Raw genomic sequence first — 27,134 nt, forward strand, 5'->3', positions numbered from 1 at the left:
CCTGACCTTTCCGCATCCTCCGTATTTGGTGGTGACGGGCTTGAACCCCGGTCTAATCAAGAAGCGGGTGCTACGCACTGCTGCTCCTTCCCACCTGGCTACGAAGGCGCCTTACTAGTACATATATACTAATATTGTGATATAAACATGCACACCTCTAGTATTTTTGCTCAAATTGTTTTGGAGTTTCCTATGGCTGCCAAATATAGGTACAACATATTCAGACTCATTCTGCTACATCTGTGAATATTACATAGGTCTGAAGAAGGTGAAGCATATGATCATCAAGTAGCAGCAAGTTTCGCAGTGCATATGAAGCCTATTTTGGAATGCCTGTGGATGATCAAAACAAGTTGTGAGCTGCTCGTTTCTGCTGTGATAGTTGCAAGTCGACATTAAATGGATGGTTTTGTGGTAGTTTCAATTTCATGCCATTTTCTATACCTGGAATATGGAGATTTCACAACAGTATATCTCACTCTAGTGCCACACAATGAAGTACTACGAGGAATGCAAGCAGGCTGCCAGGCAAGCTAATGGAGTTTTGTCAATGATGTGCAGGAATTTTGCTGGCAGGGGTAAAGAGGTGATTATGACATTGTATAAGGAAATGGTTAAGATGCACACTTCATTATATGAAGGATGTGGATCTGTTGGAACAGATGCAGAGAAGAGGAACGAGACTGGTGAGAGGAACAAAAGGGAACTCTTACCAAGAAAGGCTTTGTTCAGGATAACAGACTGATAATTCCTTTGCCAATCTGATGAGGTGTTAGCAGGGCTTGAGAATCAAGTCCTGCTAAATATCATCGGCGCAGGCCATAAACACAGGTATCTCATTCGTTAGCAAAATAGGCACCTCCGTAGCCAGGCGGGAAGGAGCAGCAGTGCATAGCACACGTTTCTTGATTAGACCGGGGTTCGAGCCCGTCACCACCAAGTACGGAGGATGTGGAAAGGTCGAGGGAATGACCACCACATTTCCCGGAGCAATATGGCCTTAGTTGCTAATGCTCTTAAAAACTAAAATAACATAACAACATTGGCAGAATAAATATTGTCGAAAACAGAAGTGCAGACAACAATCCACCTTGGGGTATATAGACTTCCACCTGTTTTCTGATGCAATGATTCCCTTACTGAAAGGTAAGGAACCTCTTGGTTAGTAGATTCCTGAGGAGTTTCGAGACATTACCTGTGAAACCATAGTAGTTCTCCAGGAGGCACAAAAGAAGCTTAACTTGCACTGTCAAAGGCCACTTGCAGATCCAAAAAAAAAAAAAAAAAAAAAAAAACAGTATGAAGAACATAGCCTTGCTCCCAGGCTTGAAGAGTTTTCAAATTCAGAGCTTGTATCCATGTTATTGGTTATCTTTTTGAGAATGCGTAATATGTATGCTGAGGTCTCTGGGAAAGGATCTGATTGGCAACCACTTTGAACATGCACTTCACTAGGCATTTGAGAAAAGGGGAGGAGATTGAAATAAATCTATAGTTGGCAGTTGAGGTCAGATTTTGCACCTTTGGAACTGAGATGACTCTATAATTCAGCCAAGCGGTTGGGACGACTCCCTGTTGTAAAATTCTGTTATAAAACTTCTTCGGCTCATCGCTGATGAAGTAGGAGACGATTTTATGACAAAAGGTGGGAATAGCATCACTTCCCATCGTTTTCTTATCAGACAGGGCATTGATGGCCTTATTTAACTCCTCTTTGCCAAGAATCACATTAGTGATGCTTGGCGAAGAGGAGCTAATAGGTGTAAAATATAATGTAATGTAATGCTAATAGGTGTAAAATATAATCATATTATAATTTTAAAATGCACTCAATTTTTTTTTCATTTGAGTGCAAGGAAGGCAAAAACAGAAAAATTCAAAGAAACATGCTGCCTTCTTCATCCAGAATTTGCAAATACATAACTCACTGAGTTTCACCCTTTTATTATAATTTTAAAAAAACTATAAAACATTCTTGCATTTCAATGATCATGTATTACTTTACTTAAGGAATTTTTTCCCCATGAATTATACAATAATTATGCAGTCATCAGCAAAGCTTGCAAATGATTCGATGGTAAAAAAAAAAAAAAAAAAAAAAAAAAAAAAAAAAGGTAAGTTTATGTGTAAGCAGAATGTCTAGGTGCTAAACTGTCTGAATTCTTCAGTTCAGCATACAAGCAAAGAAAGCCATATTGCTTATTGAGTCTATAATGTTGCACATGTACTAAAAGTTAATTTTCCTGCCTTATAAGGGTAAAAAACTAGAGTTCATGACAAAAAACACACAAAATATACACCTTGAGACCAAATGAATAATGCATATGAGTGAATGAGATGAATATGCCCAGATCACTTAACTCAGGAATCAAGGGTCATTCATTATCCACTAAGGCAGTGTTTCCCAAACTTTTTTGTTCACGGATCCCTTTTGGCTTTGAAAAATAACCACAGATCCTCACATCTTAGCTCACTTAAATATGGGATGTCCAGACAATAGGCATCCAAAATTAAAAATTTATATCTCAAACTGATTTATTATATGTTTACAATCTACCTTTTTCAGACTGATACAAAACATAACTGAATAATAAATTTTTACTATTTGAGTACACAATCAATCATACCTTATAGGCTACTAGTATGAAGAATGGTGTTGTTGTTTTTTTGTCTCACAAAACCCTTTAAAGTTGGAAGTGATTGTAGACAACTGAATTCTCATGCCAGGTGCAACATCCAGTCTGTAACAATATTTATATTTAGTTTAAAAATATAAGTAAAATTCAAAGTAGCCATTACAGAAATTATCCATGGATCCCTGGAAACTGTTCACAGATCCCATGGGATCGCAGAGCAGTTTGGGAACCACTGCACTAAGGCATCAGACCTACACACATCGTGATGGGATTGGTTAAACTGATGATTTAAAGAGAATTAAAAATTAAAAAAAAAAAATTTGTGAAATTTTCAGTTCACCATGGGTTCATTTAAACCCTTGTTACTGATTGGGGTTTTGTGGTGCAGGGGCAACTAAAATCATAATATGACCACATTTATACTCTCTCCTTGCATATAAGTTCATTTTAAAACCAGTTGAATTATGTTCTAATTTAGTTTGCTTACTTCATGGGATAAAACCTGGGTTCACAATGACGAAAACATAACCAGACCTTTTCATTCAGTACTCACAGATCATTAAGAATTAAGACAAAATCTGAACAAATTCTGATTCTGACAAGATGAATTACACTGATGATTTTGTGAATTTTTTTTTTTTTTATACTCTTTTCATTTACACTCTTTTGTTGACAGAAGGTACACGAGAACTAACGACCCTAACAGTAAAATTTATACTCTATCAAAAAAAAAAGTCAATAATTATTTTTCAATTATAAAATAATTATAATTTTATCAAAAATGCGATTTAGATCCGAAAGGTAGAATGTATTGCTGGGTTTTAAAAAATGGGGGGGGGGCGTTAATTCCTAAGCTATGAACAAATAAATCATTAAACCATCTACAAAGCAACTTAATTTTTACAGAAGTTCAAAGAATTTAAAACAAATTTTTAAATTTGGTCAATAACATACACGTGACAGTGCTAAACATGATTATAACTAAGGCAAAGACACCTCGATTGATTTATTAAAAATAAATAATCCTTCATAATGGCACTGTTTATTAGCAAAACATTATAAAAAAAATTATAAAAATAACCATCCCAAGACACATTCCAGGTGCTCTTAGTAATTCTGCAACTAAATCGTGTAATTGAGCACCCGCGAAACATCACGCTTATTCTATAACGCTGGCACGAAATCAAAGGTTTCTCTAAAAAAAAAAAAATCACGTCAGTTACTAATTAATAACATATCGCTTCGTTATGAGGTCAAAATATTCAGCCACCCCTCTAATATAAAAACAAACTTGACTAGTAGTGATTCTGTCAGTTAGCTCATTTCTTGAGTTTTAGCAGCACCCAACAAAAATTATTAAAATATTTAATATTTCACTAAAATTCACTTACCCATTGAAAAATTGTTACAAGATAAAAAATATATATGCCAATTTCTTTTTCTTGAGAATTCGCTGTATTTTTTTACATAAGAAAAATGAATGAAAGAGTATATTCCAAATGAAACTGGTGGTGAAGTACCCGCAATAGCTAACACATTACGCCGATCAAATTAAAGACTTTCGTGACGAAAGTACACCCCGACCGCTGAGACACGACCGACTATCGTGCGTTCGAGCTCCGCATGAAATCACTCGTAGACGTTTCCGTGTCGGCGCAACAGCGCTTCTCCGACAAACAGGAAAGTAACAAAAGAAAGGCGGAAAGAAATAAAACCCTTCAATCTATACATTTTATAAAAGAGTTAACAGGAAATGTTTAGAACGTTCACATTAGGAAAATTATATTACATATACTAAAAAAAATTGCTGTTTTTTCATTGTATGAAGGATTCCTCGATTACTTTGCTATATTTCCTCTGATTCAGGTAAAAAAAAAAAAAAAAAAAAACAGATTCGATATTTATACACTGGATAACAAAAATTTAGTGTATCAATTCATTCAGGATATTCATTGTATCTTTATCTTTCCAATCACATATAAAAGAGTCATCAGACGCATCTCTGCAATTCCAGTAATTTATCTAGTTCTTCCTTGAATATATTTAGTATAATAACTAATTATAATTTAGAAAAAAAAACTGTGTTTTTAATGTTAACGTTAATGTAATATCAACTTCAGGTATTAATGGTAATAGCAGCTAGCGAAATCACATGGTCTTTAACGCATGCTGGAAAAGGCCCAGGATTCCCTAATTCTTGTCTTGAAAATTGAACCGTATGGACTATTTTTCACGCAATGGTCGAATTAGACAGTCTCGATAAAGTGGGTTGCATTGATTTCCCACCGGAAATGTGGTTTTTCATCCGCAAAATGTGGAGTCAACCGTTGGTGAGTTGTTTAATTTTTTTTACAGAGGCAACTTAATCCTTAGCGGTATCAGAATACAAAGTTTTTTGTATTCTACATCAGGTTATTGGGGTTCAAATGGAAAAGTTTAAGAAAGGGAACACTCGTTTAAAAAATATCTGGTTTTTAATGATCAGGTATATCTGGTTTAATAATCAGGTATGTACTTGACTCATCGAAGCGTGTGTCTGGAAAAGAAAAAAAAAACTGGGATCGACTCCTCTCAATGCCCCAAAGCTCAGTTATCGGTCTCAAGAGAGATAGTGTCTTAGTTTTTCTGAAGAAACCGGAAATTCGGGTTTCTTTAGCAAACAGATGAATCGACCACAGAACACACGTAATTTGCAAATGCAATGTACTGCCCTTATAGCTTTAGTTGCTTTTGCGCTGAACGTACACATTTATTAATTCATTCGTGCGTATGATAAATCGATACAGTATTCCAGTGCGCTCGGTCCATTAGGAGCCCCTGCTTGTTTTGGTTATCATCTTGAAGAAAAGAGGAACAAAAGAAACCTTTGCCCGAACCATCGAACCCCCAACTAACTTGCAATGCTGCATTTGGGCAGCCCGAAACTCAAAACAGATAACCCTGGAACAGCTTGTTCTGGAAATCACCATGGCTTTGTAGCCAGGAGTGACCAAAACACTATTACAGTACACCTGACGTTGAAACAATATGTGAAAAAAGTCGTAAAATTCTTTTCGTCAAGAGCGGAATACTACACAGGCCTTTTCCACATAGTCTGGAAGGACAGCAGCCATAACCAGTGTTCAGACAAGCCCACTGTTCAATACGTTTAACTGATTGATGATATAAATTACCAAAATATTTATCATATTCAACTGTGAGTAGAAACCAGTGCCGGATTAAGGCACGAGCTAGCGGGGAATTTGCCCGGTGCGCCAAATTTACAAATCATAAAAAAAAAAATATATATATATATATATATATATCCTTACTAAAGGGGGCGCCGAAAAATCTTTCTGGACAAAATTTGGTATGTTCATGTGTCAAAGAACAACGATAAAATAAGGAGAGATCGAGAAACTTCGTACAACTATGAAGGATATTTATAGGTGTTGTATAAGAATTACCAAAAAGGTCACATTACGAAAGTCGATACAAGTTGCTCTTAAAATAGTCACATAATCTCACTGCGTATGATCTCCCTCCAACTGCTAAACAGGCCTGTCAACAGTGAACCATGCTCGATATAAGGGTGTATATAAGATTCTGTGGCAACAAATCTCATTCTTCCACTAGCACTGACCTTAGCTCACCAAGTAACCGAGAAGTTGGCTGTCGGCGTGCAATACGACGCTCAAGCGCATCCCACACATGTTCCGTCGGATTTGTCCGTGATCGTGCTGGCCACAGCAGTCGTTGGATATCTTCAGTTTCAAGATATTCTTCCACCACTTGAGCTCTATTTTTGTGCAGTGGCATCATGAATGAAAAGAAAATCTGGGCCAACCACACCCCTAAAAGGTGCACATGGAGATTGAGGATCTGCTTTCGGTACCTCTGCGTGGTTACGGTACCCCTATCAAAAACATGAAGGGTGCGGCCGTTGAACATTATTCCACTTCACACGAGGATGTGTGGAGTGGAGTCCCCTTCTCTAATGTTGGAAGAATAATACTACATTCTTCGTTAACTCCAGATGAAATAACGTCTTGAAAATGTTTGTAGGCTGAAAGGACTCATCAGAGAACAGAACTGTATCCCATTTGTCGGGCTCCAAGGCACCACTTTAGACGAGCTCTCCGGGGTGGTTCTCAATTCAAATGAGCCCCCTGTAGGGTCCACTTGAATTGAAACTTCTTAACGCAATCCGGTTGGAAATGTTTTCATCTGTGGCCGCAGCACCCTCAACAGACAGTTGATGACAGGATATCGTAGGGTTCCGTCTTGCTGTCAGAGCCAGACAGCGGTTTGTTCTGGTTGACGTAACCCTCGGGCGACCTTGACCAGGACTTCTTGTAATGGTTCCTGTCCTGTCTCCTGAAAATGCTTCCATAGTGTCGAAACGACACTGCATGACACATTAAACCTATGTGCTACTTCCGTAATGAGTGAGCTACTGCATCACTCATTGATCACATTTACGATACACAAATATTTTTATACCAAAGTGCGCGTGGTGAGTAATGACAGCAATCAGAGTGGGCTATGTCAAGATCTAGCTAGGCAGTTGTGCTGAAAATGGCAATTTAGGTGTAATTGATAAATGCAAGGTACAGCATTGGTCAGCAATAATCCTAGAATATCATACCATTCGGATAACTCAAAAATGCAAGGTAGTGGAAAAGGAAAAACATCCAGGGGTAATTAAAAAGTCTGACTAAAGTTTTATGAGTAGTGCACAAAAAAAAACTCGTGGAGTTCAGTCAGATAACAGGACACGGCACATTACCATACTACGTATTAAAAACTTTGGATTATCATTTTCAGGTTGCTGAAAAAGTTAAATATTTTGGATCTAAATCCACGCGCGAAGTCGTTCTTAGGAAAGAGAATGTAAGAAGCATACTAAGTTACAACTGAAAGTTAAATGACTGTGATAACTGAGAAAAAATTGTAAGAGAAATTTTTGAAGCTAAATATACATAAGGCACCATAAGCTGATGATATGTGTTCAGTTATATTGAAAGAGGAAGCAAGGAGGGGAGCAAAACTTTAGCTGCAATTGCGAGAATGTCCTTGGAATGTCCCTCCCTACATATTCAAATTGTGAAAATAATATTCCTTTCCATAAAGGGACAGTCAAATTCTGTTATAGGGAGGAAAAGGGAGTCTGACTTAAAGTAGGGTTCTTCGATCAACTTAAACAGGAATGCAGTTATATGACATCGCGGCATGAATTCGTAGGGAACGTTATTTTCTGATCAATCTGACTGAATACTACAGCACGGTCACAAAGGAACTGGATGCAAACAAATTAATTTATCATCACTTAGATTTCAGAAAAACGTTTGATACAGATACACATAAAAGATTACTTTAGTCATGAGACAACCTTTAAATTCAAAGGAGGTCTCTATAAACTGGAGATGTACAAATGTATCCTCAATTCGCCAAGGGGGAACGAAAGGTGACAGGAATAATTGCGGACCTCTTGTTTAACTTCGGTTGCAACGAAAATAATGGAATCTCTGGTTAAAGAAGTAAAGCAGGACTATCTAGACGAGAATGCACTTATACTGCAGTAAAGCATGGATTTGATAAGGGTGATATTGTCTAACCAATCTAACTGATACTATAATGCACTAATAAAGGAACTGGATGCAAAAAATAATTTTCATATCATATAGTTTGTTTTCAGGAAAATTTTTGATACTGTTATGCTTAAAAGACTGCTGTACAAATTGGAGCAGTGTAGCATTAAGGGCAAGTTACTGCTGATAAAGGGATGATTGAATGGAAGAAGATAAAGAGGTTATTAATTGACACTGCTCTTCATGACACTAATATTATTAGTGAGGCCCCACCAAGGGTTCAGTGCTGATCTGTTGTTATTTTCAATATTTATTAATAAGATTAATGAAGGTAAATCACGATTAAACTCTAAGTTTGCAGATGATACAAAGTTGGCAGGGCGGTGAATGAAGAGTAATCAGGGTAATCTACTGCAACAAGATCTAAAAAAATTAAGCAGATGAGCTGAGAAATGTAAATTGAAGTTCAACATTGACAAATGAAAGGGAAGTAGTAGTAATCCCAGATTAAGGTAACAAATACATGGTAATACAATAAGAATAGTAGAAAACGAAAAAGACGGAGGTAATTGTGCATTCAGAAATAAAGTACTCTGGGAAAATCAGACAAACTACTAGGACAGCTTATGTGGTTTTGTCCAGGAAATACAGGACGTTTGCTAGCAGGAATAAGGAGGTGATTATCACATTTTATGTGGTAATGGTTAGGCCACATCTTGAGTACCGCATACAGGTCTGAAGTCCTCAGTTTAGGAAGGATGTAGATCTACTGGAACAAATGCAGGCAAGGGCAGCGAGATTGCTGAACAGAAAGAAAGGTGGTTTTATCAAGACAAATCCAGCAGGCACCTGTGAGGTGAGATCTGATTGAGTTGTTTAAGGCTTTGAATGGATTCAGCAAGCTCAATGCTGTTGGCATTCATCCTCTTGCTCAGAATACACACAGGAGGGAGCATAAATTCAAATTGATGAAGGTTGGTTACAGGATAGATGTGCGGTGGTTGATTGTTGAAACAAACTTCCATCTGTTGTAGTGGAAGTGGGCAATTTTAATAAATTCACGGAAGAAGTAAACAAATTACAGTAGATGAAGGACAGGTGATGTGGAGAAAATTTTTTTTTTTTTTTTGGCTGATGCTTTGACTAAGCTTGCTTTCTTGGATCACAGCCTTCGTGGTTAGCACAGTTGGTAGGATCGCCGTCCTTCCCACACCGGTTGGAAAAAACCTGAGTTGGAGGACGGGAGGAATTTTCATGGGTCTTTTTTTGCAACGTGGTAGAGTTAGCCGGTCTCAGGCAAGGGTGCCATGGTTTGTTTTCTGCAGGAAACTCGGATCTTTCGTCCGGCAAACAAAAAATCGACCACGGAACACATGTAATTTACAGTCAATATACACGGAACAATTTGGCAGCAGTCACCGATGATCTTAAAACCCTACTACAACAATAACGACAGAATTCTGATGGGCGTTTATGAGAGCATGAAGGGTAGGGTGGTTGCCCACGAACGAATTAAAACGGCAGGCTCATCACGCTGTCAGCTACCCAAAAAACTCAATGCAAGAGCTCAAATTTGTGCATCAAACACAATACAGCAGCAATCTCCAAAGCAGAATGTGCTGGTCACAGAAGGTAGTTATCGTCTATGACTCTATTCTCGGGGAAATGGGAAATACATTGTGCAGGAAGGATAGGCGGAATTGTAAATTAGTCTACAGGTGGAATTTGTTAGTCTGTAGGTGGAATTTATTAGTCTGTAGGTGGAATTTATTAGTCTGTAGGTGGAATTGCAAGTTAGTCAACAGGTTATGTCTACCAGGAGCAAAAGTAAATGATGTTGCAGAGCAAATGTCATCTTTTAAAAGCCCAAAAGGTGATACTATTGACATGTTGGCACAAATCACATTAACAATAGGAGATCTGTGGACTTACTTAACAAGTAAGTTAAGCCTGCAGAGCCCACAATGCAAGAGAAAGTGTCTGCAGTTCTGGAGGAAGGATTTTTGATGGCAGTCTTGTCAATCAATTCGGCTCTGGAGAGAATGTCCTAGACATATCGATCGAATTTTTCGCAGAGTGGTCTAAGCTTGCTAACAGGAGAGACTGTTTCTACAGGGACAAACTATTATTTTTAGGCCACCCGAATAATTAAATTCATCTGCTGTGCTGCGTGTCTTATGACTGTTAATCGCGTGTGTTTTATGGTCGATTTCTCTGTTTTGCTGGATGAAAAACCTTGCTGTCTACGCCTGCGACCGACTAACTCAGCCACGGAGTGAAAAAAGGCCATTAAAGTTCCTCGCGTCATCAACAGGATTCGAACCTTTTCCACCTGGTGTGGGGAGGACGGTAACGATACCACTGTGCTACCATGCAGACTGCAAAAACCTATAAAAAAAAAAAAAGGAGGGAAGCATTGCGGTGAATTTACAGCCGAATTTGGGTATAGCTTTAAGTGAGAGAAGTTAAATTTTGCGCTAGTTCAATTAAGTTACTTTATGGGCATACTCGGTAAGTTAAATTTGAGTAGGGGGGGTAGACTGAAGGCTGTAGGGACCGATAGAGATAAGGGGACAATAGGGAAGGCGTCCCCATGAAGATCAGTGGGGACATGTCCCACCAGGGAAAAGGGGGAGGCAGAGGAGACAGGAACCGTCCACTCCCAACCCTGATGGAGATTTAAAGAAACCGGGTTAGGGCATCCGATTTAGATCGCCAAATGGCAAAAGGTCAGGTTCCAGATGTGGTTCCTAATACTCTGGCTGGGAGACTAGAAGGTCATTCCATTAGTTGGTATTTGTCATACTTTAGTTGTATTTCCGTTCTTCCATTTGCTAGTTTCGGTTTTTGTGGGAAATTTTGTACTACCACTTGGCGCATTGTGGGTAGTCAGTTCTGGTCCATCAGACATGAGACTGATTTGGGACATATCCATCAATGTCGTGTCGCCATAAGCATCCCCCTCCTCTCTGCTCATTGCCTTCTCTATTTAGTAGCGTCAAGCTTAGGTGTTTCCCCCATTAACCACAATGTATCAGCTTGTGGAGAGGCAATAAGCCAAAGCTGACTATTTTTATTTCACATACATAAAGTGTAAAGTGTACAGTGGAAAGTAAGTGTTCTGTTGTAATGAGGCGACCAGCGCCTGGCTCTTAGTAAATGGGAAGCAGCAACACCTGGTCGCCGCGTCCCACCTTCCATCCCTGCCACGAGGAGGAGGTCAGGATCTACAAAAAACATCTTGCCCACTTCCACCTGAACAAGCCAGGTGGAAGGGAAAAGTGGAAAGGAAGTGGGATCAGTGAGGATAAGTATGGGATAAGGGAAAGGCAGGGAAAAGATGAAAGCAGTGAAAAATCACAGATGGATTTTTCAGAAGGAGAAGACAGTAGAAATTAAACAAGAAAAAAGATAAAAGATAATGGAAAGTGGAAAATGGTATTGTCTGCCACACCCAACTTAACTAATAATAACTCTTAATTATTACACCACAAGTTTTTAACAGCAATATATACACCCGACAAGAGATTACCATTATGCATCTAAATTACAAGGGGAAGTCAAACTAATAAAACTCTTAATTATTAAACCACAAGGTTCAAACAGCAATGTATACAAAATAAATCAGTTATATATACAGAATATGTAAAAATGTGGTCATGACATGAAGAAAAGTACAAATTATATGGATAATAGTATTAATACACATATGTAATTAAAATTCAAATTATACAGAGATATAATACAAGAATATACACAACATTTGGGAAAATTAAATTGTGAAACAGCTCAAAGTAGCAACTGATTACACAAGGGGGTTAGAAAGAAGATCAAAAGAAGATTTAAAAATGGTGAGGCAGCAGCAACAAGCGGAAATAAAACAATCAATCCAAGATAACGCCTCCCCAGACTAGAGCACCTCGACCGCCATATCGATCCCTTTCAGTGATGTTTGCGGGGCGATACCGTGCGCCAACCTCTCGCCAGATTAGCTGTCTTCCAGAATCGCTGCTGAGACTGAATCTACTCTCATCAGTAAAGATTTTGTGGTTGGAATCTTTAGAAATAGTGTTGGTCTTTAAGTTTTGCACACCAGTGTATTACGTATAACTCGGAATAAAAGCATTTTATCTTCTCTTCATATTTGTTGTACGGTTTCGTTAACCCGAGCATAGTGATAAAAGCTTAACTTTACACAAAGTAATCTAGTTCAGATTAACTTAAATAAATTTAGATACTGGAGATGACATTGCATTGTTTTTTTATCAGCGTTATCAGATTCTATTTCGGCTGTGCTGTTTAAGATTAGCACAGGTCGATTGAGGCCATCATTCTGTTTCTATAAATTATAACCACTTTCTGGGAAAATGCATTGTGGGTAAAAATATATAAGAAAATGTCGTAATTAAAGTTTAAGTTACAAGTTTAATTACGACGCACAGAGTTGAAATATCAAAACGTCTACATATAGACTAATATTTAGAGGAAATACCCTCCATGCTTTTAGGGAAGAGAGGAGAAATTTCTCCACACTTTTTATAAGCATTGATTTGACCAATGCCGGACTAAGGTAGTCTCAAGCAGGGGAAACGGAAATTTCAGGGAAGCTCCCCCTTGCAGTAGGCCCAAGTAGTAAGAACTACTGTACAGTCTATATAAATAAATATTCTGTTTATACTCCGGGACGACCAAATGATCAGAGGAGTTCACAAGATAGACAGAATACAAGAAACAGCACCGTATTCAGTAGTCACGGGCTTGAACCCCGGTCACTAAAGGCACGTGTACTTATGCACCCGCGTGCCTGACCACTAGACTACTGGACAAGTTTTAAATTTTATTGTACTTTATTTTTGGATTTCTGAATAAATGCTGGATAAAAAAGTTATTAATTTCTTATAATTGCTATTTGTGAGTGGGGATTTTTTTGACGCATTTGAAGATATGAGCCATAATTTGTTTAAAGCTCAAAGCACACGTAGTATTGGTAGTAGTACTGGCATTTGGTGCAAGAAAACCAACTTATACATCAGCAGAAATGATAGGAAATTAAAAAAACATCATCTGTCCATCTCCCCCCCTTACTGTCCACTTCCATAGCATCAGATGGAAGTTTGTTCCCACATTCACTTAAAAAAACATTTTCGCACCCATTTTTTTATTTTATTTTAATTTATGTCCCCTTATATGCGTCGTCCTGGCAAGAGTAAAGATACCAGCAGCATTAGTCTAGTCAATCCATTTAAAGCTTTAAACGCGATGCAATTTCCAGAACTGAAGTCTTTTACCGTAAAAGTACCCCTTTGTCCCTTGACTAATCTTGCTTCTCTTCTCTGTACGCGTTCCAATAGATCCACGTCCTTCTTAAAATGAGGCTTCTAGACCTGTATTTAGTACTGAATATAGTCAAAGAGGATAATCACCTCCTTGTGTCTGTTGACAAATTTTTTTCATTTTATTGACAAAAGCAGTTACCTGTCCTAGCAGCTTATTTGCACTGCCCCGCTGCAATTACCCCTAGGCGTCTTTCGTTCTCTGCACCCTGAGCGTGGAACCACCCAACTGGTATGTTATTCTGGGATTACTGCTACCATTATTACTCAACTGCTACTTCTAAGTCGATTTGTCCATTTTTTCCAGTTCCTGTTGCAGTTGTACACCTTGGTTGCTGTCATTAACAACCTTTCAAATCTTTGTATCATCTGCAAACTTAGACGCGCTGCACCCATATTATAAATTAGTATTGAAACAGTAAGGGGATAGCACTGAACATTAAACGCTAATAACATTATTCCAAGAAGAGCAATGCCCATATAGCCACCTCTCTCTTCTGCCACTTAACCATTCCTTTATGTGTAGCAGCAATCCCCCCTCCCCCCAATGTCACACTGCTCCAATATGTGCAGCACCCTTTCATTTAGAACAGTGTGAAAGCTTTACTGATTGTTTACTTTACTAATTTTAATTTCATTTACAAGTAAATGAAGTAAAAATTTTATTTTCCATATAATTTCTTTTAATATACACGTGACATTGAAATTGCAGCACCCTGAAAGAACATGGAGAGAGAGAGAGAGAGAGAGAGAGAGAGAGAGAGAGAGAGAGAGAGTAATGATAGCCAAGGAATTAAGGAACACATAATAAAAGTTTGCAGACAATAATGTGTGTGTGAACACATTTAATGACACAAAATGATGCTTACAATGGACAGATCAATATGATGTTAATCAACCATGGTTGTGGATACATTGAGCTAAGCGTCTTGGCATTTAGTCGTAGAGGTGTTAAATAGTTTCTCACCAAACTTCTTGCATCTGGTACTGCAGGAGTTTCCTCTTAGTATCTTCATTGTGTTAATGTACTTCCTTGGCCAGGGAGGTCCTCAAATTTTTCCCCATCCAGCACTTGTGGGCAATGATTGGATGCCACCTACAGAGCCACCCGCAGCCAGCACAGACCACGGATGTTCTTCAGGCACCCCAGTTAGTAAGGGAAGAGCGACTGGTTTCAGAATCTCGGCGACATAGTGGCGGAAAAGTCAGATTGCTCTTGACGAACACTAACGTCGACCATCAAACTGATCTCTCCGCACACCATAACAACAGCACGGTGTACAGTATGGCATTCAACAATGGCTCTAGAATCATTGCGTTCACCACATCCTTGCCACACGTGCATGCGGTGCTCATCGGGCACCAAGCAGAAGTGGGATTCAGCTGAAGACTACTTGAAGCAATTCTACATTTCAGCTGTCTCGTGCGGGGCACCATTCCGGATGCTGCTGAATATGAACAGCGGTCAAGAGTAATCGATGCAATAGCTGGTTTGCATGGCAGACCCCTTCTGCCAGTTGGCATGCAGCAGTTCGATGGATGATGAGGTGATAGCTATCTGATATCACAACTCATTGGACAGTAACCGCGGCTTTAGTGCGGTATGAACAGGGCCGGTGCTATCATTGGCAACTAGGCAGCCGCCTAGGGTGCAGACCTCAGAGGGATGCAGTACTGACCTTTGAGGGGCACAGTTTAATACAGATTAGTTTTTTAACCAATGTAAAAAATGCAACTGATAATTTATATTTTTTAATTTAAGATAAATATCACAAGTACTAGGAATTATAATAAATTATAAAGTCTTATAAAAAAATTCTATATTGTTTTTTATTTATCCTTTTTATATGTTGTTCTATTTTTATTTTTGAAATTTTGTGATATTTTCGGCTACGAAAAAAATCTGTTATTCTTCTTAGTTGGCAACATGTGTTGTTTACAACTAGATACGTTACATGTTGTCATCGAATGAGTAACAGCGTGTTTGTGCAATTTCCGTGCAATTTTTGTTATATCTTATAAATTTCTGATAATATTTTACTTTTATTTTATATTTTGAAGAATTTTATCATTGTTGAGGGTAATATCAATTGAACGTACCCAAGCTTCAGCACTTGACCTGAAGGAATTGGTGGCAAAATTTGCAAAGGAAAAGGCATACAAAGTGAGATTTTGATGTGCCTGAAATTGAAGAGACTTAAATTTTAACATCACAATTCACAAGATTATTAAAAATGATTTGTGTGCTAAAACATTTTCTTTTGTATCAGAGAAAGATAATCAAAGATTGTTGTAGTACTTATTCTTGTAATTTAAAATAAATTTAGCGGTTTCAAGTTTTCTGCTTTTCATTTTTTCTACAAGACACCTGTTTTTGAATATTGAAGTTGGCAATTTTTTTTGGGGGGGGGGTTGCAAGTAATTAGCCTTGCATAGGGGCAAAACAACCTGGCACTGGGTATGACCCCGTTGTCGGATACGACGATCCTCCCGTTCTGTAGTTCACTTCGTGCTTCACTACCCATACGACGAGCAGTCGTACCATCCCGCAGCCACTGTTGCCAACATTTGTGCACTGTGGTATAGTCATGGCGCACACGTTTCACTACATGACGAAGCGACCATCCAGCCACTCTATTTTTTATTTTATTTTTTTTTTTTTTTTTGTTAGTTGTTGGCGCATCGGCTTCTGTGGCCATAATGTACCTCCCAAAGTTTTTTCATTTACTCTGATCCAAGTCCGAGGTGGGATTCGAACCCGCGACCTTTGGGTTACCAGGCAGGCACTTTACCCACCCGGATAGCCCATCCAACCTTTAAAAGACCGATAATCTTACCTCTGTTGAAATGGCTGAGTTGATGATATCAGTGTCCAACCTGATGTCTCGGCATTCTTTACATCTTCTTAAACTCTGAATCGGTTCCTGCGAGACAAAAGCCGGTTAACCGCGTCACACACGCATTTCTTTGAACTTGATGATATCAGCCAAAGCTTCTATCCAATTGATATCCTTCCAATGATTCCTTCTGAGTTCTGGAATTTCAATTTCACAGAGCGTAACTGGACAGATTTCATCAGCCCAAGGTGCTTTATTTCATTTTAACTTAATGAGTTCTTTCATTTTCTTCTCAATTATCACAATATCATTTAACTCCCAGTTATAACTTGTCATACTTCTAGTACCATTCTTAAATACTTTTTCTTATATGAATGTAGATGCAAATTATTTATTGTTTTTCAGCTTTGATATCATCTCCTTTTTAACCTCCTTTGATGCTACTCTTAATATAATTGGCTATATCCAATCCACCCCGGTTACATTACCACCCCCCGTTTAGCTTCAAAACTTCTCTTCCACTTTCCTCTCAATTTTCACAAAATCATTTAATTATCAAAATCATGCCATGTGCCTTGTTTGTGCACATTTATACAGGGTGTCTCAAAAATGCACGGCATAGCTTCAGGAATGAGTTCCTCATATGCAGACAATAAAAATATTTCATATCAACATAGTTCCGGAAATGCTTGATTCCCGAGTTATTAACCAGAATGTCTTATCTCCCGCAGGTGATTTCCTTCATAACAAGGTACTGACAGAATCTGGTGGTTTTCCATTCCGACCATGTACTGAAATCAGGAGCAAGCGGATATGCACTTTATGTACGGGTTGGCGGACGACAATGATCTGGAAGATCGTCGTTTATACCACGAAAATTTCCCAGAACGAAGATGTCCAGACAGGAAAACTTTTGAAGGTATCCATCGCCGCCTTTGTGAACATGGACCTTTACACCCGTGCTGCCGACAGAGGACGACCAAGATCTACGACTCCTGAAGTAGAGGAGAAGATTTTGGATGTTGTGCATGCCACTCCTGGTGTCAGCACACGCATGTTTGTTTTCCTGTCTGTACATATTAGTTCTGAGAACATTTCGTGGTACAAACGACGAGCCTCCAGAGCATTGCCGTCCGCCAAACCGTACATAAAGTGCATATCCGCTTGCTCCCGATTTGAGTACATCGTCGGAATGGAAAACCACCACTTTCTGTGAGTATCTTGTGATGAAGGAAATCACCGGTGGGGAGATAAGACACTCCGGTTAATAACTCGGGAACTAAGCATTTCCGGAACTATGTTGATATAAAATATTTTCATTGTCTACATATGAGGAACTCATTCCTGAAGTTATGCCGTGTATTTTTGAGACACTCTGTATATAGGGTGTTTCAAAAATGATGGTCAATAATTTAAAGGTGAAAAGTACAAACTAAAATAAGCAAAAAAGTCCCAGTGAACATCTAGCCGCAAATGAACCGTTTTCGAGATAATGCACATTTTCCGGGAGCACTGGGGAGGGTAGTCTGTATTGCTGAGACCTTGTACACGCTGGATATGGTAGGAATACAGTAATTGGCAATGTAAAATTCGCCACACGCTGTTATGACTCAGTACATGCTCCTGCAGAGCAACTCTCCTTATCGAAATTCCTGGATTTTGTTATATTCTTTCTAACACCCTTTCCTCAACATCAGGTATTATGCTTCTGGGTCTACCTGCTCGTACTCATTGTGTGAAGCACCCATGTTCTCTAAGGCATTGATGTACCCTGATGAATGTGCGCCTGTTGGGTTGCCTTTGGCAGGGAAATGCTTCTTGGTACAAACGTGCAGCCTCGAGTGTATGGTAAAGCCGTTGGCTTTACCATACATGAAGTGCATGTCCGCATACTCTTCGTTGCTGTAACCTCTTTCCATGTTGACTATCCTTTGACAAGTACTAGTATGCATGCTATGTCTCAGAGCATTGAGAGAAGGAAAAAGGTAGAGAATGAACATAACCAAACTAAACGAACAAGTCAGTGGTGAATCCCAGCTCTGTTCAGTTCACCTTGTCAGTGGTGGATCCCAACTAGAAATGTGCAATATCTCGAAAACGATTCACTTAAGGACCCATGTTTACTAGGCTTTTTTTTTTTTTTTTTTTTGCATATTGTAGTCTGTACAGTTCACCTTTAAATTATTGACCATCACTTTTGAAACACCCTATACATTTATCAGAAATTAAAATTTATGTCAAATTATGTATTTGTGTAGAAAATGTGTCAAGGATGTTGTATTTTACACTCAGAGTTTAAGAAGGATGGAACGAGTACAGAGAACTGCAACAAGATAGTGAATGGAACAAAGGATTGCTCTTACGAAGAAAGGCTAAAGTTTTGCAAATTACAGTGTCTGGAGATTAGGCTTCTGCGAGGTGATCTGATTGAGGTGTATAAAGCCTTGAATGGTTTGAGCATGCTCAATGCGGATGGGATTCTTCCTCTTGCTCAGAATAATCGCCTGAGAGGGCATAAATTCAAATTGAATAAATACGGTTGTAGGATAGATATGCGGAAGTTTGCCCTTAGCCAGCGGGTGGTTGATTGGTGGAACAAACTTCCATCTGTCGTTGTAGAAGTTGATAGTTTAAATAGATTGGTAGAACTTTGACAAACATTTGGAGCGAGTTGATGGGTGAAATAAGGTTTTTTTTTTTTTTTTTTTGCTGTTTGTGATAATCGTTCAAAGGAACAATACCAATGTTCTGAATAATACTAATGGCAAAAGGTAATAAAGGAAAAGCGAAAGTAAAATAATAATATAATAGGAATAATAAAGTTCGCTCCCACAGTTATGGTATGTTAAATATTGCATTATCAGATGGCTGAGAGAAAAACAAATTAAAATAAAAAATAAAAACATATTAAATTATCTCCATGACGTACAAGGTATCTGTAGCATATTTGAAACATGAATGGGAATTTATATAGCAATAAATTGCTGGAAATGAGGCTATTTATTTGTTTTCTGATTTTCATTTGGATAGCAGTATTGTATTTATCAACTACCTTATCATCTACCGGTTTCTTTTCCTGTTTCTTATTTATTGTTCCTTCTATTGTCTGAAGTGTTGTCACCTTTGACCTAAGAGGTCACCAGTGTATGTCTAGAATGACGTTAGAAAACTTGTTTTTCGGTCTTCTCTCAGGTGTTATATCATTAAATAGATTCTATGTTTGTTTTATTTCCTCTCTCCATTGCTGCTATCTCAATATTGGCACTCCTAATGATCCAGTTTATTGTACTGCCCTAAATACGTATAAAATTTATTAGTACCATTTAAGTGCTCCGTGTTTTCTTAACTTATGTTTACTATCATTATAATCTTGAAGACTGTTATTACATACAGTGGTTGAACAAACGCTGTTTACTTCTGGCATGTTTTTTTTTTTTTTTTTTTTTCGTTATTTGGGATACTGCGTGCAATTTCTCGAGAAATGATGTGAATCAAGGCATTTATTATTAACTGGCAACGCATTCATAATTTTAATATTTTTAAATTATTGTTGCATCTTCCTGAACTTGTTTAGTGGTACTTTGGAATAAATATTTATTTAATAACTACTACTACTATCAGCGGATATACTGTTAATATTATTTTAAGAAATCACACTTTTACTGCACGAATATTGTTTTAATTAGAACGTTGGTATTTTTGTAACTTTAAATACTAAATAATCGTGAAAAAAACACGATTATTTCTTAAAAATCAATTCATTAATATTTTAATACTTTTATTCCCTCCCCCAAAAGTTGTCTTTTATTCATTTATTTTTTTCTGTTTTTTTACGGTTCTTTGGCCATAAAATTTTAATGCAGGTTGGAATAAGATAAGTGATAAATCTGTGTTGTTGCTATAGAGATTTTGGGATATAAAAAAAAAAAAAAAATCATCTTTCTAATCCAGCTACTTCTGGGTGAATACAATTTTTTTGAGCCTCCCCTCGTAATTTACCTTAATATAATTATCTAATTATTAAGTAGGAGTACATTTTGAATTCTGCAACTACATAGCTTAGAATGCTCCATTTTTCAGTGAACCCTTCTAGTCGAATTTTTTAACTCTAAGTACATGCCTGTTCCTACGTATTTTATTAAATATAAAACATTTCAACTCCCTAGCGCTGTTTGTTAGGAAGAAAAAAAAAAAACATGAAACGTTTAGTTGATCGGTCGCCAAGATATCTGGCTGTTGGCCAAAGAAAGTGAGTGAAGATGAAAGTGTTTGTTTTTCCTTATTTTATTACTGAAACTTTAAACTTGTTATTTAACTCTTTGTTTTTCATTCCTCCCTTTTCTATTAGAATACAATAGAGTTATGTGTACAAATTGCAGGTAGCCTTGAGAAAGCTATGGTTTTCTTTCAATATTGTCAGAACTACATGCATTTTGTTTCTGCTTTTCTGAGTCTTTACTTTTGTAAAATGGCATGCGTTTACGATTCGTAAATTTTAGGTTAGCTAATCCATAATAAATAGCTGAACAGCAAGAACAATGGATATACTAGCATACATGGGTGAAGTTATAAAATTCAATAAAATAAAAATATGCAATTAGGCCTATATACATACTACTCGTATATTATGCCCTCGTGGGCAGCACAGTTGTTAGGATCGCCATCCTCCTCACACCAGGGGGGGAAGAAGACTTGAGTTCGAGATCCGTCGATGACCTGAGGAATGATTATGGACCTTTTTCACAACGTGGCTGAGTTAGTCGTTCTCAGGCAAGCGTAGTGTGGTTTTTCTTCCCGGAAATTCGAGTTTTTCTACCGGAAAACAGAAAATCAACCTCAGAACACATGGAGCAATATGGCCTTAATAACTGATGCTCCTAAAACCAAACAACAACAACAACATACTATATTACATCATATATAAACAGATGGAGCGCTATACAGGTTCATATGAACCACTGAGTTCTGAATAGTCGCAGTATTGTTTTACTAATTCCCCATTATGAATCTTGAGTTTTCCCACATATCATTAGCACACTTATATAGAGGTCTATTTTCATTGAATTAATTATTGACAATGTATGTGCTGGAAACATTCCTCTAATTGTAACATGAAAAATTAAAATATTACGTAAAAGAAATACCTCCTGCTGTTGTTTATTCGCTTCTTAGTTATATTTTACTCTCCTGGAAGCGGAGTCCCATTGTTTTCATAAACGACAAGTCAGATTTTTATTGCTGTAATCATCCCATGTCTTCAGGATAAATTCATTTCGAGCTTTGGTTTCTTTCCTCAAGTTTTCCTTTGGACTGTTTATTTTAACAAATTTCTGTATTTTGACTATAGTGATCCCTGAGGCTTTTAACTTCCTGTACCAACACTTCCCAAGGTGGATTAGACAACCTGCTATTTGGCATTCAGGAAACACACTGAATACTGCTGAATGAGCAATTCTTTCGAAGCTCAAATGTACTTTAGTAAGATTTAGCTAATTACCAGTAATTTCCATACAAATTTCCTTTAATGTGGTCCATGTCTCAGCATGTGTTACTTCATTTTGATTACATAAAACAATAGGCTACAGGCAATTAAAAACGGTTCTTCCATATATGAATAGTGTACAACTGGTGAAAATATTTTGGGGAATAAGAAAATGTGCCGGTTGCTAAAACGTCTCCTGCGTTTCTTAAAATTTCTTTATTTTCTTTACTTGTAAATATGGGCACACTATGGTTACAATGCAGATAACAAAACTTGTCACAAGTGCTAGTAATCAACAAAATCGGTATTTTGTGTATAATACAGTTGAGTTAAAGCATCTTTTAAATTTTTTTGGTATGGGGCACATTTTTTTTTACTTCTTGCGTCGTATACTGCTTTTCTTAAGAGTTAAAACTCGGAATAACCAATATCAGAAATGGTTGGTTGGTTGGTTATTGGGAGTTTAATGGCGCATCAGCATCTAAGGCTATTGTGCGCCTCAGAAAAGGTATTGCTTTGAAGTTCTCTCCTAATCAATTTTCTTTGTTTATTAAATTATCAGAAAGAATAGGGTGACTATATCCATGTAGCACGACAATCATGCGTTACTTTTTCTTATCAACAGTAACATTACATTTGCACTTTCTGTTAGTGCACCGAAAAATAAAAATTCCAAATTGTAATGTTTTTGTTTCAATAATTTTTAATTTTCTATGAGAAGGCAACATTTATCTGTTTCTGTTTCAAGCATGTTGCCAATTTTAACTGGCGCCATAGCCAAGTGGTCACGCGTCAGGGTACATAACTACACATGCCTTGAAAAAAATTTTTTAAAAAATTTGAATTTTTTTTCCTCCGATATTTTTAATGCATAAAAGAATCGCAATCCACCAGTAAATATAAAATTCCATTCATCAAAATTTCAACAAATCACATTATTATTACTCAAGGACAATAAAGGTGATATAATTGTCGATAAGCTCTTATTTCGAAATCCAGCAGTTGTCTGACCTCAAGGTAATTGGATTTGTCTTCCAATGTACTATATTTATTTATTGCATTTTTGTACTATATTCATTAATTATGAATTTTCCTGCTATTTTTATTTATTATAAATTTATTTCTTGAAATTTCCTCGTTGTAATAGTGATGTACTTTACGATCAGAAAAATGATTTTCTCTGCTATATTAAAAAAAAAATAACTGCGAAAATACTGTAGCAGAAGGACTAATCTGGAAAAAAAGGGGGGGGGGGGAAGAATTGTATAGATAAACCTCTGTTTACATTCTTTGGCTATAACAATGTCAATAATTTCACAACATCAAATTGATAATCTATAGTGGTGATTCTCAACCTTTTTTGGGCTCATGTGGTTATAACTAAAAAAATATATATTCAATAAAGGAACAACAAATATGTTTTAATAAAGGCCAAACGAAAGATTTTTTATTTAGTTTCCAAATTAGAAGTTTTCACTGAAATATTTTAGACACCTGAGGATGCTTCGAGCAATTTCTTGTATGTTAGAGTGAGTTTCAGATTAAACGTACTCTTATGTGGTCTTCAATGCACATCAGTTTTTCCCTTTTATTGGAGTTAATGTTTGCTAAAGTCGAGAATCCCAACGCACAACAATAAGAAGAGAAGTGAAATAAAATCTCAAGACGATTAGAAATTTCAGGATACCCATCTTTGATTGAAATATGGAACGCAAGTTGGGAACTTCACTATTCTTCACTTTAAGACTTTGATCACTTGAAATTGATGCTAATTGTTTTTCTTCAATCACTTTGAACCCTAAGCCAGATGAAATGGCCTTAAAAGGGTTTCGTACCCAGTCAAAACTCTATATATTTAGCGATGGAAAGTATTTTTCAATGTTGTTTTCCAATGCTTCTAAATGATGCAATTTCTTTTTCAGTTACGAGAGCAGCGATAACCTTTTTATTGGTTTCAGGTATTATTGGAAACGTGTCAAGATTTCCCCTTCTTGCTATGTTCAGCCAAATCAACTGTTTTTTCTTATATGCTAGTAGCTTGTCTGTAGAAGTAAGGACGTTATCATTGTATCCTTGCATCCAAGCTGTTCAAATGGATGAATATTTCCACTAGATAAGGTAGCCACACACACCATACCTCATTATTCGTTAAAACTGTCCGTTTCTTCAAAGGAAACTTTCATTTTTGCCTTTTTGTTCATTATGTAGACGAATAAGAGAAATCTAACTCAATATGAGGTAAATTTAGTTCATAGATGTGAAACAATACATTTTCCCTTGACAGCCCCATCTTACTTCTGTATGCAGAATTAAACGTTTATGCTTAGCATCCATGGTACTACAAAGCTGTTTCAGAAAGAAATGGGCTTTGTTGGTCTTGGTTTAATGCAGTAGAGCCAACCTTTTTCCGTACAGAGGCCACATTCAAAGTTAGGTTTGTTTCGCGAACTGCACTGAGTGATTCGAGAAAAATTAGCGGTACATTTTCCATATCTTGTTACACGTAAAAGGAACTTTCTGTTTTCATGTTACCGTTTCTTATTTTCAGGCTATATATATATATATATATATATATAAAAATTAAAATTCCCAACACTTTTATGTGCAACAAATCTGTCACTGATTTATTTTTTAGATTTTATTAAAATTATATAAATGACTTTTTGTCTTTTAAATACCTTAAATTTGCTCTTAACTTCTTAATTTGCTTTTTGTTTCTAGAAACTGAAAAGGACCACTCTTCAATGTTAAAGTGAATAAAAAAATATAAAGATACACCTAAAATTAAAAATTTTATTAAGTACAATACACAATAACATTTACTGAACAAAATTTAACATTTAATGAGATAGTAGTAGTAGTAACTGAGGCATGTGTTGCAAGAAAGCAAGCATATGAGCTCCTGTGGCATTAGCCAAAAAAAAAAAAAAAAACACACACACACCCATTCCCTGTAAGTTTGTCAAGTTCCTCCTTGAATTCATTTAAACTATCAGCTTCCACAATGACAGATGGACGTTTCACTGGCTAAAGGAAAATTTCCGCACATCTACTGTCTTTCCTCAATTTGAATTTATGCCCCCTCAAGTTTGCAATCTGAGCAACTGGAAGAAACTCATCAGAATTTAGCATGTTCAGCCCTTACACACCTCAATCAGATAATCTCTTAGGTGCCTAATCTCCAGCAGCTGGAGAATTTGCAGAACTTAAGCCTTTCTTCGTAAGAGGACTCCTTAATTTCCCTCACCAATCTTGTTGCAATTCTACACTCAAGCAATTCTACACCCTTCCTAAAATGAGGCGTCCATACCTGTATGCAGTACTCAAGGCGTAGCCTGACCATTGCCTTATACAAAGGAATAGTCACATTTTCCCTACTAGCAAAATTCCTGTATTTCATTGACAATACCCCATGACCTGCTTTAGCAACCTGTCTGCATTGCTCAGAAAACTTCATATGACTGCACAATTACTTCCCGATCTTTTTCATTTTCTACCAACCTAAGTGTAGTACCACACAGTTGGCATGTTTCTCTGGGGTTACTTCTACCCACATGCTGTACTTTCATTTGTCAATGTTAAATTGCAGTTGCCACTTCTCAGCCCATCTGCCCACCTTTTCTAGATCCTGTTACAGTAGCAAACTGCCATTAACAACCCTGCCCACCTTTGCATCATCTGCAACAACCTTCAATATCGCTGATATACAAAACAACAGTGAGCCCAACACCAAACCCTGTGGGACTCCACTAACATTAGTCCGCGAAGAGCAGCACCCATTGATTACCACCCTCTGTCTTCTCCCACTCAACCACCCTTTTATCCATTGTAGCAACTTACCCTTAATACCATTCTGCTCCAATTTGTACAGTAGTCTTTCATGTGCAACTGTCAAAACCTTTCCTGAAATCCAAGATGGCAGGCTGGATATTTTTAGATAATTGTTCAAAATTTGTTTAAAAATTTGAGACACCAGTGCACATGGAATAAAGATGCTCATTTGTTATTCTGCTTCTTTTAAAAATTTGATTTCTCGCATTAAAAAATTTGCTCAAAAACATAAGTTGATCTGAACACAGTAGCCATTTTTGCGGCATTTTCTTTTATTAGCAGAAAAAATCTTCAAATGGGAGAGCCTTGTAGAATTCAAATAGTTTATTTTTGCATTCCATATACACTGAATGGACAGAAATCATAGGATACCTAGTAACTGGTAGGCTCACCTTTCACCCGGATATGGGCAGTCACAGGGCAAGGCATTGAGTCAACCAGTTCACGAAAGCATTCCACAGGTTTCCATCCATACTTGCTGCACGGCTGTTCATAATTCCTTCGCATTTTGCGTAGAGGATCCAAAGATCGAACAGACCTTTCCACAGCATCCCAAAGATGCTCCACAGGGTCCATGTCCAGTGAACGCGGAGGGCATTCCATGGTGGTAAAATCTGCAGAATGCTCTTTGAACCATGTTCTAGTCACCATGGCTCTGCAGGAGGTGCATTTTCCTGCTGGAAGAGGCCATAGCCCTGTGGGTGCACGACCATGAAGGGATGTAGATTTTTGTTGTTGATATGGAGGTTTGATGGTGCATAAGCTACTTTGGCTATAATGCGCTCAGGAATGTAGATGGTCTGCAAGAATGAGCACGTAACCTGGACCATTCAGAGATGGATCTAGATATACTAGAAGTCCCATATAACAGTTGAACACACCTGACTTACTGATCGTCCACCTGCCTAGTTCCTTGTTGACATAACAGGTGCATAGTTTTGTGCAGTTTCTGCCAGATAAGCACCCTCCCATCCCGAAATAACTGGAAATGGACCAGGAGACCCATCTCCAATCAATCAAGGTCCAGTTCCAATGTTCTTTCACCCACTTGAGGGGTAGAGTCCTGTGTTGTGGTGTTAGCAATGGGACCTGATGAGTCAGCGACTCCCATAACCTATCCTATTGCAGCTAGTGATCACCTGATGGAGACATCTCTGGCACCTCCCTCGTAGAAGTCAGCAGTCATTTTTGCTTCTCCAGTTGGCTGAAACAATGCAAGACAGATGCCAACATTCATCCATCACCTTTCTCCACCCATAGCGCTGTCCACGGTTTGATTTGATTTGGTAGTTGTTGGCGCATCGGTTTCTGTGGCCATATTGCACCTCCCAAGGTTTTTGCAGTACTTTGATCCAAGCCCGAGGCGGGAATCGAACCCGCGACCTTTGGGTTGCCAGGCAGGTACTTTACCCACTCGGCTAGCCCGGTCGGCGCTGTCCACGGTG

General features: G+C 37.7%; 1 protein-coding gene across 1 annotated transcript in view; it reads right to left on the minus strand.

Annotated features, from left to right (window-relative positions):
- LOC150091735 (motile sperm domain-containing protein 2-like) overlaps positions 1-26,292 on the minus strand; it is a 167,708-nt gene extending 141,416 nt beyond the window's left edge. Inside the window, exon 1 of the mRNA XM_090369523.1 lies at positions 26,082-26,292. Coding sequence (XP_090225649.1) covers positions 26,082-26,292 — 211 coding nt within the window. The remainder of the gene's footprint in view (positions 1-26,081) is intronic.
- Positions 26,293-27,134: the final 842 nt, after the last annotated feature.

This window comes from Mastigoproctus giganteus, chromosome 1 (genome assembly GCF_048544385.1).
Source record: "Mastigoproctus giganteus isolate SK-2022 chromosome 1, ASM4854438v1, whole genome shotgun sequence".
NCBI lineage: Eukaryota > Metazoa > Arthropoda > Arachnida > Uropygi > Thelyphonidae > Mastigoproctus > Mastigoproctus giganteus.